At 47.0% G+C, this 14,397-nt stretch overlaps 1 protein-coding gene across 2 annotated transcripts; it reads left to right on the top strand.

Moving 5' to 3' along the window:
- Positions 1-36: 36 nt before the first annotated feature.
- Positions 37-13,687, top strand: INTS15 (integrator complex subunit 15). Of its 2 annotated transcripts, none has more exons than XM_063091008.1 (6): positions 37-460; positions 1,005-1,226; positions 3,479-3,644; positions 7,489-8,016; positions 9,025-9,064; positions 12,872-13,687. In XM_063091008.1, the coding sequence occupies exons 1-6, from the start codon at positions 299-301 to the stop codon at positions 13,071-13,073; spliced, it is 1,320 nt and encodes a 439-aa protein (XP_062947078.1). In that variant the 5' UTR covers positions 37-298; the 3' UTR covers positions 13,074-13,687. The 2 variants fall into 2 exon arrangements, with proteins under 2 accessions (XP_062947078.1, XP_062947077.1); XM_063091007.1 differs by having other exon boundaries at positions 37-490.
- Positions 13,688-14,397: the final 710 nt, after the last annotated feature.

Genomic DNA, 14,397 nt, shown 5'->3' with positions numbered 1-14,397 from the left:
TGGCCCCTGCAAGCCGCCGTCGCCGTGCCAGGCATTCCGCAGCCGTTCGGCCGCGCGGCGTCGGCTCCCGCGGCTCTTCGTGGCGCCGCAGTCGGACTCCCGGGCGCCCGCCAGCGGGCAGCGGCGGCGATGACCCCCTGAGCAGGCCGGGAGCAGGCAGCGGCGGGCAGGCGGGCGCCGCGGCCCAGGCCCCGGGTCGGGGCGGAGGCACGGTCGCGCCTCTTTGTCTCCGCAGGCGGCGGCGCGTCCCCGGCTCCCGGGCGGAAGTGGGACGCTCTGGGGCCGCGGCGGCCGCACCATGAGCGACATCCGCCACTCGCTGCTGCGCCGCGACGCGCTGAGCGCCGCCAAGGAGGTGCTGTACCACTTGGACATCTATTTCAGCAGCCAGCTGCAGAGCGCGCCGCTGCCCATCGTGGACAAGGGCCCCGTGGAGCTGCTGGAGGAGTTCATGTTCCAGGTGCCCAAGGAGCGCGGCGCGCAGCCCAAGGTGCGGCGGGGCGGCCGGGGTCAGCGGACCGGGTGACCGCCCCGACGGGTCCCCGATAGGCCCCCTCGATGACAAGTATTTCCCTAACCTCAAACGCCGTTCGTTCAGGGACTCCGTTCTCTTCCCGGCTTTGCTCTTGCAGCAGTCCCCAGACCCACTTCTCTGCAGTCGCGCGGCGTTGCTTAGCTGCGTGCCTGTCTTGCGGGGCGTGTGACAGCCGTGCCTCGGTGGTGTTAGAGCAAGAGACTTTGGGGACTGCCCACTCACTAAAGGCTTGTTAGCCTGTTATCGAGACCGTTGTGGGTCATATTGAGTCCTCCACGATGATGTATGATATACTCATATGTAATCTTTTTCTGAGATTAATAGCCAAGTTCTACTTCTTGGGACCTGGGCTTCAGAAGGGTGAAAAGTACTCTCAGGGAAATAATATATTTCCTGTTTCTTTACTGTGTGAATTAATAAGCATGTTAAAGCCAAATTTCTTATAGCTTCTCCTGGATTTGTTTTGCAGAGACTGAATTCTCTTCAGGAGCTTCAACTTCTTGAAATCATGTGCAATTATTTCCAGGAGCAAACGAAGGACTCTGTCCGACAGATTATTTTCTCATCCCTTTTCAGTCCCCAAGGAAACAAAACCGATGACAGCCGGATGAGCTTGTTGGGAAAACTGGTCTCTATGGCCGTGGCTGTGTGTCGAATCCCAGTACTGGAGTGTGCAGCCTCCTGGCTTCAGGTAGTACTGCTCTAGAAATAGCCTTCCTTCTGAGAGTGAAGAGTTTACTGTCAGTAATTTTCATTTAATTGATTTTCTCAAGAGGTCTTTTCCTCTTATGTTACTTCCTTGATCATTACTGCCTTGTGTACTGATAGCTACACCGTAGTCCCATTTTTATATAGAGATAGTAATCACTCTTGAGAACAAAGTAGTTTGTAATGGTAAATGATTTTTTTTTAATGAAGGAAAAAAGAAAAGGTCCAGTCTTCAGAACACCTGAAAAATCTTTTTCTTAGGTGAGAATTATAAGGTGGTATTTTGAAAAAGTATGCATGTGGTCTCAAAGATAAGATTTTTTTTTAAAAGGATTATTATATATCAAATTGTGACAATGTTTACTTGTCATTAGGAAGTTGTTATTGACAAGTTAGGTGAGTAAGCATGTGAGTTGTTTTACAGTAGAACAGTGTGACATCACAAAATTGGTGGCTTTTCTAATGGATATAGATATAAGAGCCTTCTTGACTGTTTTTAAATATTACATGTTATATAAAATGTATATTTACAATAGGTTTAATTAGATGGTATTTTGGAAGATTCATTTTGTTTTGCTTTTTTGCTACTCAGAGTCTTTGAAAAGTTGATAATCCATTTAAAACAATTATTAGACAAAAATTTTGAATCATCTGATTGTTAGCCAAGCTAGCAGAATTTACTGCATTTAGTTTCATAAACCTGCCTCATTCTCAAGTACTGGAAAATTTTTTTCCAATTTAATTAAATGTTTTTCTTGTAATCTTATTTAACCTTAAAATTTGGCTAGCAATAATATATTATTTGTAGGGCTGGCTGGTTAGCTCACTTGGTTAGTGCACGGTGCTGATAAAACCAAGGTCAAAGGGTTTGGATCCCAACACTGGTTAGTTGCCCCCCAAAAAAGATTTAAAATATTATTTGTAGTACACAGGTAAATCTCAGTGGAATCTGTACCTAAATTTTCACTAATCCAATTTCTGGGGTATCTAAATTGATCATGTGCCTTATATTTAATCTCAGAATTACCTTTATCTCTTGACAGACTAATGAAACCAAGTTTAACATCTTCTAATTTAGGGCTGGCCCATGGCTCACTTGGGAGAGTGTGGTGCTGATAACACCAAGGCCACGGGTTCAGATCCCTATGTAGGGCCGGTACGTGGCTCACTTGGGAGAGCGTGGTGCTGACAACACCAAGTCAAGGGTTAAGATCCGCTTACTGGTCATCTTTTTAAAAAAAAAATCTTCTAATTTATCATATAGTTTTTTAAGAATTTATCTTGTGGTGCTGTTGTGCTGGCATTTTGGCAAAATGAAAGCAGATGTGAACAACAGGAAAAGGTCTTAGTGGTTTGGATCAGGGTTTGGCACGCTGGAGTGAGGAACTGCAGCTTCCACCTGTGTAAAGGTAGAGAAATTGATGTTCTTAATGGCTGGTTTGGTGTTGTGGGGGCAAATTACAGTCAGAATAAACAATCTGGCCTTACTCTCTCGTTCTTGTTTCTCCTGTAGTTTCTCCTGCTGGCCAAGTTGGCACCCTGGAACTATATAGCATCCTGAGCTGCTGAAGGTGGCCAGAGCTACAAATTGACATATAAGTTGGAAGGAAAAAGGCAGGGGAGGATGGTGATGTTGGTTCAAAAATTATAGAATTTTTGAATTCTATAGAAATTATAGAATTCCTGCTGAGGAGAATAGGACTGTAAGGGAAATTTAGAAAGTACTACTCTAAACAAACATTTTAATCATGTGATAGTTCACAAATTCTCCTAAATCTCTTCAGAGTGGTAGCAACTGTTAATTTTTACCTGCAGAGTCTCACCTGGAATCCTGTAGGGTTACAGAAGTTGTCATTTCATCACCTGAAGTCAGAAATGATCTTTCCCAAGCAAACTTTAAAGCAAGGATTGGCAGACGTTTCCCTTAAAGGGCAAAATAGTAAATATTTTAGGTGTTGCAGGTCACACAGTCTCTGTCACACTTACTCAGCTCTGGCCTTGTCATGGAAGAGCAGTGTTAGACAGTAGGCAAACAACTGAACACAACTGTGTCTTGATGAAACTTTATTTACAAAAAGGGGTGGTGGACGGATTTCACCTGTGGGCTTTAGTTGCTGACTCCTGCTTCAAATTAAGCTGTTAACATCTTTTTCCCCTCTTGGAAGTGGTATTGCCAGTTCTGGCGGTCTTTGCCATATGTACGTAGTAGTGATGTGGACTGTGGCTTCTTTGCAGCGGACGCCTGTGGTCTACTGTGTGAAGTTAGCCAGGGCCCTCGTGGATGACTACTGCTGTTTGGTGCCGGGATCCGTTCAGACGCTGAAGCAGATATTCAATGCCAGCCCTCGGTTCTGCTGCCAGTTCATAACTTCCGTCACTGCGCTCTATGACCTGTCATCAGGTAAACTTTAAACAGGTTGTTGCTGTTAAAGGAGATTCAACTGATTGCTAGTTTTATTTGCCACTGAATACCCAGGTGAAATGTTCAGTGACTGCTTTGGACTTTTTTCTCTGTAATGTATGTTTTTATTGTGGGCCGAAAGCTAAATGTGTGGGCCACCTGGACTGTGCAGTTTGCTAAGAGGGAGCTTTCCTTAGTGATATCCAGTTGCCTCAGTCTGAGTGGTTGAAGTGGCAGACAGCACCAAAAGGATCCTACATCCGACGTCCGATGAGGCGTGGCTTTCTCTCTAGACGTATGATTTGCTTTTTTATCCCCTACTTTTTATTTTGAAAAAATTCAAAACTTCAGAAAAGTTATAAGAATAGTGAAACAAATATTCATATACTTGTCACCTAGATTCAGTCATTATTCACATTTTGTCATGAATTCTGTTTCTCTTCACACACACACACACACAAACACACTTTTTTTCCCTGAACTATTGAGAATTTGTTGATATCATGTGCCAAATACTTAAGCATATATCTCCTAAGAACAACAACATTCTCTTACATAACCATGATGCTGTTATCACACCTAAGAAATTTAATATCTACTGAATACTGTTATCTAATATATAACTTCTATTCAGATTTTCTGATGTCTCAATCATGTCTTTTATTGCCTTTTTTTTTTACTTTGAGGGATCAGGAGAATTCAGGGTCCAGTCAGAGATCATATGTTACATATAGTCATCATGTCTCTTTGGTCTTTTTATTTTTATTTATTTTTATTTTATTTATTATTTATTTAAGATGACCGGTAAGGAGATCTTAACCCTTGACTTGGTGTTGTCAGCACCACGCTCTCCCAAGTGAGCTAACCGGCCATCCCTATATAGGAATCTGAACCCGTGGCCTTGGTATTATCAGCACAACACTCTCCTGAGTGAGCCACGGGCCGGCCCTCTTTGGTCTTTCTAAGTCTAGACCAGCTCTCCAGCATTTAAAAAAAATCTTTAATAACATTAACATTTTTGAAGCGCTCAGGCCTGTTTTGTAGAATGTCCCTCAATTTGGATTTGTCTGATTGTTTCCTTACGAAAAGATTTGAGTTAAACTTTCTGGCCACAATATTACCTAGGTGACAGTGTATCCTCAGTGCTTTGCACTAGGAGACATGCATGTTGGTTCTACTGTTAGTGACATTTTTGAGGCTTTCTCAGCAAGATGCCAGTAGAGGTCCTCGGAACCACCATGAGATAGCATTTGGCTTTGGCTTGGAGAAGCCCAGGTCCCTTATCCTTGTCCAGCAGCAGATCCCTCCCAATAAAAAAACACAAAAAACAAAAAACATTAGAAGCTGACCAGCTGTGGTGGAATTGGGGCAGGGGACTCGGACTCCCACTCACTGGGCTTTGCTGCCCACTTTCTTTCTCTGGGGGTGGGTTCCAAGGAACAGGGATTGAAAGCATGGCTTTCTAGTGCACAGAGTCCTTCCATGCCTGTGTCCTTGCGTGATACCTATAGCCCTGTGTGGCTCCCAGGCAGGACTATGGGCCTTGATTTCCATGTGGGGAAGTTATGGGCCCTGGCAAGTGGCTTACTGTGCAGAGCCAGGCTCAGAGCTCTTTCTTCTGCTTGTGTTTCAGGTTCTTCCTTTTCTGTCCTTTGCTCTTGCTGCTCAGATGGCAAGTAGTCTCTTTCTTATCCCAGTCCGATAGCTAAGCCAGCAATTTGAGAGCCTTCAGTGATATCTTCCATTTTCGTTCAGTCCATTATTGGTCTTCCATCAGCTCCCTAATTATATTTGAGCTTCCTTTTATTTTAACATTTTTTCTTGCTGTTGGACTTTTTAACCCTTTTGAGAAAGTTTGTGTGGAGATAGCATAAGCATGCAAGTATGTACCATCTTTATGTGCTGATTTCCTGTTCTCTCTCACATGGCACTTAGCCACTGGAATGGGACACAGGTCCTGTAGAACGGGCCATGATGTTAGAGTGGAATTTCCCTGGCACTCTCCCGCAAAGACTTCCTAAGAGCTGGGAACAGTAGTCAGGGCTTTTGTTTTCCAATAGGAGAGATTTAATTAAACCCAGTTTTCAGCATCATAGTTGCTTTCAAGTCATTTATTCCGGGCCAATAAGGACAGAAATTGGCCTTGTAGTTGGCAATGGATGAGTTAGCACATGGAATAGAAAGTGACATTCAGGAAATACCACTGACTTGCTAGAGTGGATCTAAGTCATGGTATTTTTTGCTTAAGCCAGTGTGTCAGTCTGATATGCTGGTGATTTCTCAAGCCACTGAGCACACAGTGGTGGCCTGGAGGCTGCCATAAGAATGGTGATGGCTGCTGCTCTTGGGTGGTTATGGTAACAGGAGAGCATTCTTGGGGAGTCAGAACTACAAAAAGGAAGAATCTTGCCTAACCATACAGAACTTCCTCTTGTCTAAATGGTGCCGAGAGCTTGGTTCTCTAAGTAGGAAGGTTGTAGAGATTGAGGATTCACTCACAAAGTACGCACACTTATGTGTATGCCCAGGGCACGTGTGTACACCTGTAAACACTGCCTTCAAGCTATTAGAGATGGTTCAGCTGAGATGGGGGGAGGAGGGGAGTGCACACCAGAGAGGTGGATGTGAGCCTGGCGTTGCCCAGACAGAAACATCTTGGGGGAGTCAAGGCACCGGACATGGGATTGCCAAGTAAGAATTGTAGACGACAACTGAAACCTACTGTTGACATCAGTTCGCAGCTGAAGGGGTGGGATGATGGGTGGTTAATACTAAAGCAATCAGTAGGAATAATCTCAGGAGAAAAGACCAGTCTCCAGAGAAAGAGCAGTTGGAAACCTTTTATCAACATGTATCTTGCTCCTCCCACACTCTCCTTTTTTGTGCTTGGCTTTGAATCACCTCAGCAGCCTAGAAGGGGCTCTCTCATTCTTAGCTATCCCATAAGCTATGGGGTGCACAGCTCCAGAGAGAGGAGGCTGGGGATTTAGTCCTGTGAACACAGCCAGCCATCTTAAGGGCATTGCATGCTGATTGCAGGATGGGCAGTGTAGCCTAACGGTTAAAAGCCTGGCTGCAGCTGATGTCAGATCTGGGCCACCACATAGTTTTGTTGAGTCTTGGGGAAATTATTTAACATCACTGTGCCTCAGTTTCCTCTTCCTTTGTATGGGAATAAAAGATGGGGTTGTTGGAGGATTAAATGAACTAATCTATATAAAGGACTAAGACGAATGTTAGCACAGAATAAGCCCAGAAAAGTGTCAACATTTGTTCTTGTACTCAGTCTAGGTGGTAGAGCGTGCCAAGTCTTGGATCACAGGAGGTCAGGCTCTTGCTTAAATGAAGGTTCCAGCTTTGGGGCTGGGATGGCCCTTGGCAGCTGACAGATGACTGACAGGACCCTGAAGGTCACCATAGCTTTCACTGTACTCTGCAGGAGACACCGAATACAAGGAGGAAACCTACTCACAAGGGAAGGGGTGAAGTGTGGTGGTAGTTTTGCACACAAAAAAGTGAATTTTATTTTAATTGACACAGAAGGAAATTTCTTCCAAGCATAATGGAGTTCTAGGGAGCTGTTGATTTAACAAGTCTTTCTTGAGTCTCTGCCTTGGCCAAGTGATCCTGGGTACTGGGGATATAACATTGACTAAAACAGGCATCCCAGCTTTCAAGGAGTGGATGTTCTAGGGAATGAGAGAGAAAACACAAGCGAGGAGGTAGTGATCTCAGTGTCAGGTGGTGAGTGCTGTGAACTTGGGGGTCTATCTTCCAGCTTTCTGCTTCCTACTCCTGTCCTGGAGGCCGAGAACACTTCTGACTTAATGGTCTTTGTTTTCAGATGATCTCATTCCACCTTTGGACTTGCTTGAAATGATTGTCAACTGGATTTTTGAGGACCCAAGATTGATTCTCATCACTTTTTTAAATACTCCGATTGCAGCCAATCTACCAATAGGATTTTTAGAGCTCACCCCGCTCATTGGATTGATCCGCTGGTGCGTGAAGGCCCCTCTGGCTTATAAAAGGAAAAAGAAACCCTCTTTATCCAACGGCCACATCAACAACAAGGTTGCAAAGGACTCGGGTGTGGTGATGGACAGAGACTCCCACCTCTTGTACTCAAAACTCCACCTCAGTGTCCTTCAGGTTCTCATGACGCTCCAGTTGCACTTAACCGAGAAGAATCTTTATGGGCGCCTGGGGCTGATCCTGTTTGACCACATGGTCCCGCTGGTAGAGGAGATCAACCGGTTGGCAGATGAACTGAACCCTCTGAATGCTTCCCAAGAGATTGAGCTCTCGCTGGACCGGCTGGCACAGGCTTTGCAGGTGGCCATGGCCTCGGGAGCCCTGCTGTGCACAAGAGGTAGGTGATTGCTGGCCTAGGCCTCCTGGAAGTAGGGACACCACTACCCTGGCAGAAACAAAATAGGAGCTCCAAGACAGACATTGTTTTTGCTTCTTTTAGGACTTCCTTTCCTCCTAGTGATCAGAGAGGAGGAGGGTAGAAGTCACAGAACAGCTCCGGTAGTGGCCTCTCACCCCGCTAGTGGCCTCTCACTCCCACTGTCCCACATCACCCCTGTCAGAGTCCTAACATGCTGCAGACGTGACATTGCCTGGCTCTTTTTTGCCCAGGACTGGGGACTCTTTGCGAGCATGGATAATTTTTCCTTTTGAATCTTTTTTCTTTTTCTGCAGTCCTTTTTTTATTGAGACATAATTTATATACAATAAAATGCACAGGTTAAATGTAATGTTTAATTGATGCATTTGGACAAATATATGAGGGTACTTCAAAAAGTTGGTGGAAAAAATTAATTAAAAGATAATATGAATCCTTCCATGAACTTTTTGAAGACCCCTTGTATACATTCATGTAACTGATACCCAGTCAAGGCGTACGACATTTCCATTTTGATGGTTCCCTAATTCTCCTGCATTTCAACGTTTGATCTCTCCCAGGAGAATGATCTGGTGCTAATGACATGCTTGTGTTTGCTCTTTAACTGTTGACTAACCCACAGGGTTGCCTGTGGCCCGGAGGTATGGTCACTGGCCGTGAGTTTCCGGCCTTACCCCTGCTCTTGGAACACCTTGGGTGCCTGATTGCTCCATGAGAGCTTGGCCTTTGGGCTCTTTCCCAGCTACCTGACTGCCAGCAGGGCTGCCCTCTTTCCTAAGTGACTTCTTCTATTTTGGGCTTAGTTTGTTAAAGCAAAAATTGAAGAAGAGGAGAACCCAGTTTCTATGCGATGCTGGGAAAATGTAGTATAAGACCCAAATGCTATTAGCATCCTTGAAGAGAACATCAGTGAGTACTTCACCGCATTGTTTCTAGTCTGTTCCTTAATCTTGTATCTCCTAATTTCAGATGACCTCAGAACCTTGTGTTCCAGGCTGCCCCATAATAAGTAAGTGCCCTCTCGAGGCTTGCAGGTGGGCTGGCATTGTTGGGGCAGGGTGTGGGGAGGCAGGTCGGCAACACTGGGCAGACTTGTTTGTGCTGGGTTCCTTGGGGAGAATTGGTCTGCAGGGTCTAAGAGCTTCTCTCTCTAAGGAACCTCTTAAGAATAAGTGGGAACGGATATATGATAACATAACCCATGTGAGAGTAAATAAGAAAAAGTGATGATCTTGCTGGGAGTCAAGGAAAGAAACAAGAGCACACTCCAAATATCATCTAATGCTCATTTAATTAGCATGCATATATTTAGTGGTGAGGCTGGTGCACTGGCACTTTGTCGGTGATGTGAATTGCACAGCCCACTGGATAGTACTGCAGAGCCGCAGCCCTACAGTGCAGTGTGTTGCTTACCACCAGCACTTGGCCATCAGGCGGCCTGGACCTGGTTTCTGAGTGCAACTCTGTCTGTGATTTGCTGTGATGCTTGGGCAGTCTCCTCACATGTCTCTGAGCCTCAGTTCCCCCCCCCCCACCTTGTAAAATGGGGGGCAAGACTATTGCCTACCTCATAGTGTGGGAACAGGGATGAAATGAGATGTGTTTATAAATTTCTCTGCATGGTCCCTGCTACGTGGGAACCTCTCCATAAATGCAGTCATAGTGGTGAAAAGTGGGAACTGCGGCCACACCGATTCTGGTAAGAATCCTGGCCTTGTTACATCCTGTATATGTGACCTGGGCAAGTTCCTCTACCTCCTGCTGCCTCAGGTTTCTCATCTGTAAAATCGAGAAAATCATAGAACCTGCTTCATGTCCCCCTTGCTGTCCTCCCCCTCCCTGCCATAGTGAAGAATGAATGAATAAAAACACAGAAAGCACTTAGAGCAGTACTTGGTGTACAGTAAGCATCCAATAAGTGTTAGCTGCTGTTGCTGTTACCATTCTTTCAGTAATTTAGGAATTTTCTCTTCTGTGAACCTATTCTGAGAAAAGAAGCTAAAAGCCATTTTCACAAAAAGTGTTTCATCCAAATACAGTGTTAGTAGCAAAAAGCTGAAAGCAACCTAGCTGTCCCACAGCATAGGGATACTTAGTAAATCAGTTGCGATATATCAGAAGGGTAGACCATTATGTATCCACTAAAAGCGGTAATTGCTAATTTCAACTGCTGTGCAAGGAACTGTTTATAGTTGAAGGCAGAACTCCTGGGCACATGGGCAGGGTTTGTAGAAATGAAACAACTCAGTTAAATTGGTAGGATTATTCATGTTCTTACTTCAGACAGTCACATTGGTCCTTAACAAGGAGTCGTGGGGTTCCAGGGCTGGCATTGGCAGGCAGTGTGGACAGAGGAGAGCGAGCTCACTCAGCCACATCTTGGGTGCTCACAGCTACCGGGGCCTGGCCTGCCGGCTCTGCCAGGTCCAGCAAGTTTGGGCAGGCACTGGCAGGCTAACACAGAAACATAATTTGAGGTCAGGGATTGGCTGGGTGCTGATTCATGGCAGGCAGAGGAACAGTGTCCTTGCACTGTGGTTGGTGGACTCTTGCCAAGCCACACTCTGCCGCCAGCTCTACAGGGAAGAGCAGCTTGTATCAGGTGTCTGGATAAATATGAAAATGGTGCAGTGGAGTGGATCCTGGTGGGACAGAATAGTCCTGCTTGGGATGTTATATCAACAGAATGGACACACTGTCTGGAGGGCTGCTTTCCCTTGGGAGCTGCACGAGTCTTTTTCTTTTTTTGGTCTGGGTTCCAAGAAAATTCTCCAGCATCTGAGGACATCGTTAGTATAAATTGGCACCTTTCCTCCCTTTGTAGTAATCCCTTTGTAATATTTCCCTTCTTCGTCCACAGGTTTTATTTAATGTTTTAGTGCTTAGGGGGCATTAAAATAATGATAGGGTATAAATCTTTATGTCATCTTAGTCTGATAACTAGTGGTCTGCACTGGAATCCCCTCTGCAACTTCATAGCAGTCCCCTACAATGACACTTCTAGAGTATCAAAGTGGCTGCCTTTCCTAATTCATATCCAGGGGAACCCCATCCTCCCAGGGGTAGGCCTGGCACTGATGTGAGGAGAAGGAGAGGACAGATAGTTGCTTGGAATGCTGCTTTGATTTCTCACGGTCTCTTTTGTGTTAGTTGTCTTCCCGCCTACACTGGAAACCTTGATTCCTATCTCTGGCAGGGTGTGCAGATTCAAACAATCACATGACCTAAATTTTGCCTCTATAGTACTCCCTCCTTGGGTTTATTTTTTATTGAATTTCTTACCCAGAGCTATTAAGAGGTAATAATGTAAATGAAGAGCACTGGGCCACTAAGATGTACCAATCTTCATGCCCTAATTTACCACTCGAGGCCCTCTGTGGGCTCTGAGCACCAGCCTGTGTGCTAGGGTTGAGTGTGAGGGTCAGTCTGTGACAGACCAGACCCTGCTGTCCTGGAGCTCAGGGGAGTAGGCAGAGAGCAGTCAGGGTCTGCCAGAGGGCGAGGTGACCAGGAGGACAGGCGCCCCTGCACCCAATAGGGCAGCATGCGGGGAAGGCGAGGTACTGTGGGCTGAGGAAACTCAGGGCAATTGATGGGGCATGAGCAGGACCCGGCAGGCAGGATTTCTTGATGGGAGTGTCTGGTGGAGACTTTTCCAGACACAGGACCCAGCCGGGCTGAGATCCTGGGGCATAGTCAGGAGAGGAGCAAGCAGTACTGGTCTGTCTGCAGAAGAGGCTTCTGGCTGGAGAAGGCAGAGGAAAGGAAGGGGTGTGGGATTTGGTCACTTCAAGCTGATGGCAGGACGTGGTGGGGTGAGGCTGGGGAAAGCTGGAGGCGGTGAGCATAGGTTTGAGGTTCTGCTGTTTGTCCCCAAGGAGAGTGGGGTCAGGAAGGATGGGCCGGTGAGCACAGGGGGAGGAGGATTGCCAGAAAGTGGAGGCTATGGGTATGCTTCCCCATGAAGAGGGGAAGGTCCAGGCATCTGGGGCTGGGGTGGTCATGGCTGGAAGGGAATTGGGCGGGATGGTGAGGGCGTGCAGTTGTTCCCACAGATCCCAGAGCCTGGTGGGTTGGGGGGGAGCCTGTGAGCAGGAGGGTCTGAAGCTTCGCAGGGTGGGGGTAGAAAAGGGGGTAGGCCCTGAAGGTCAGGAAGGTCTGGGGTCCAGGCCTAGGCCATCTTTGAGGGGGGCACTACATCAGACTCTATTTCAGGGTTATTTGCAAGGCCAGCTTTTGTGGGTTCCTACTTGGAATTCAGTTAGGATTCGATCATTAAGAATGAGTTTGGGAAAACTGGCCTGCCGTCCTGTTTGCTGCAGTGCCTCAGTCACAACCCTTGCAAGCAGAAAGCCAGCAGAGACTGAAACAGAAGCTGATATACGGTGGGCCCTGTGCCCCAGCTGCTGAGGGCAGAGGGGGCTGCATGCTGCATCTGGACCTCTCTGTGGCCCACAGGCCTGGTGTGCAGGCCCCTCTCTCCTCACATTGTCACCTGCAGTGTCCTGTCTCTCTCACTGCTGGTCCTTCCCCTCTGGCTGTGCCTGGGTCTTGGTCTAAATCCTGCCACCCCCAGGTCACCTCCTCTGCTCTTCCCCAGCCACAAGCTTGCTCCCTCCCTCCTGTGCTCGGTTTCTACCTGTCCAGAAACCTGCCTGGTCTGTGCCTCCAGTTGTGTTAGGCCACCACCAAATCCAGGCCTCTCTTTTCTCTGCCCTGTGGGCCCAGGTGATGCACAGAGCCAGCTCTGATTCTTGTGTGCTGTAGAATATTGTCTTGGAATTGGTGGTCCTAACCCTTTTCCTTGTGTTTGCAGCCTGCTCCAGCTGGTGATCTCAGGCCCAGTTCAGCAGTCACCACACGCAGCACTCCCCCCTGGGTTCTACCCTCACATCCACACGCCCCCGCTGGGCTACGGGGCTGTGCCAGCCCATCCTGCTGCCCACCCCGCCCTGCCCACCCACCCCGGGCACACCTTCATCTCAGGCATGACGTTCCCGTTCAGGCCCATCCGCTAGGCTGGCCTCTTGAGTGCCGCCAAGCGGCAGTGTGCCTTGTGCACCTGGGTTGGAGGAAGCCTTCTGGAGGAAGGGGTGACGGACCCCACAGAAGAGGACCTTGGGGAGGCAGCCAGTGGCCCCTCCTTGCCAGCAGAACCGTCTTAGTGCAGAAGTTCTGAGTCGTCGCAGTCCAGGTGCCTCCTGTCTGGTCATATTCTTAAAAATCCAGATTGGATGGATGAAAGGAAGAACGTCCAGCCCTCTGCAGAAAGAGTGCTGCAGGTGTTTTTAAAATACGCCAATTCTGTGAACCTTTGTTCTCTTATGTGTCACTTCAGACACTCTGAGCCTGTGCCGTGAGGAATGCTGACATCAGGAGCCGCGTTTGCAAGTCTGTCTGGCCTCTTTCCTTGTGAAGTGATGTGTCCCTGCCATACATACAGGCTCTTTCTGCAGCTCCGGGAGCTCAGGGCTGAAACGTCATGCCTGTAGGCTTGTGCATAGCACTCAGCACTGCTCAGGGAAACCTGTCGGGATTTCCTCATCACCTAAGAAAGGAACTTCTCTGTTTTATTGGGGGTCTCTAAATTTTCCTTTCATATGTTCAAATAAATTTTTTCTAAACAGTGTAATAGATTTTATGGAATATATTTTAACAATGTAATAAATGTGAGCTGCAGAAGTTTTCTTCCCAATCTGTGATGATCATGATAAGAAGATTGAGCACTAGTTTTTAGCTACTTCTTTTGACAGAAACACTGCAAACACAGTGTCCCTGCGCTGAACTAGGTGCCTGGGGTCTGCTGGCACAAAGAGCACTCCAGTTTGTTTTGGGTTCGTGTTCTTTCTTCCTTCAGGTACAAAATTCAGCCCTCAGGAGTTTTTTCCTAGTCCAGGATTGTAAGGTATCTGCTTTTGAGTTCTCATTTCTTGATTTTGGGAGGAAGAGAAGATTAGTAACCGTGTCACCCTGGCTCCCCTAGCCTGAAAGTGAGAATTGAGACATGGTAACGGCAAACAATAAAACATCAAAGGACTAAGATTCACTTGTAGGGATATTTAATCTTGTGGTTTATTTATCCTTCGGTTCCTGGTTGACAGCCATAACCTAGAAGACCAGACCAAACCAGATGGCCTAACAAATTCGTGTGTGTATGTGTTAAACCTGGAGTTTAAGGCATCTATCAAGATCAGGAACATGAGCTAATGGAGTTAGCTCCTGTAAGGGCTGTCTTTGGTTGGCGAGGACCACGTGTCTTTTCTCAGGGTCAAGAGCCCCCAGCTTTCCTTGGGCCCCTAGAGTGTCAGCCAGGTCTTCACAGTCGCAGCCAGAGCAGAGGAA

This window comes from Cynocephalus volans, chromosome 3, assembly GCF_027409185.1.
Source record: "Cynocephalus volans isolate mCynVol1 chromosome 3, mCynVol1.pri, whole genome shotgun sequence".
Lineage (NCBI taxonomy): Eukaryota > Metazoa > Chordata > Mammalia > Dermoptera > Cynocephalidae > Cynocephalus > Cynocephalus volans.
The sequence above is the reverse complement of the archived record's forward strand: the minus strand, read 5'-3'. Positions and strand labels throughout refer to the sequence as shown.

What these genes read in the sequence shown, in the direction of transcription:
- INTS15 (XM_063091007.1), top strand. Translation starts at nt 299, where the DNA reads ATGAGCGACATCCGCCACTCGCTGCTGCGCCGCGACGCGCTGAGCGCC. An exon ending in GCTCTATGACCTGTCATCAG is followed by an intron (nt 3,645 to 7,488) that starts GTAAACTTTAAA and finishes CTTTGTTTTCAG; the next exon opens with ATGATCTCATTCCACCTTTG. An exon ending in TCCAGGCTGCCCCATAATAA is followed by an intron (nt 9,065 to 12,871) that starts GTAAGTGCCCTC and finishes TTGTGTTTGCAG; the next exon opens with CCTGCTCCAGCTGGTGATCT.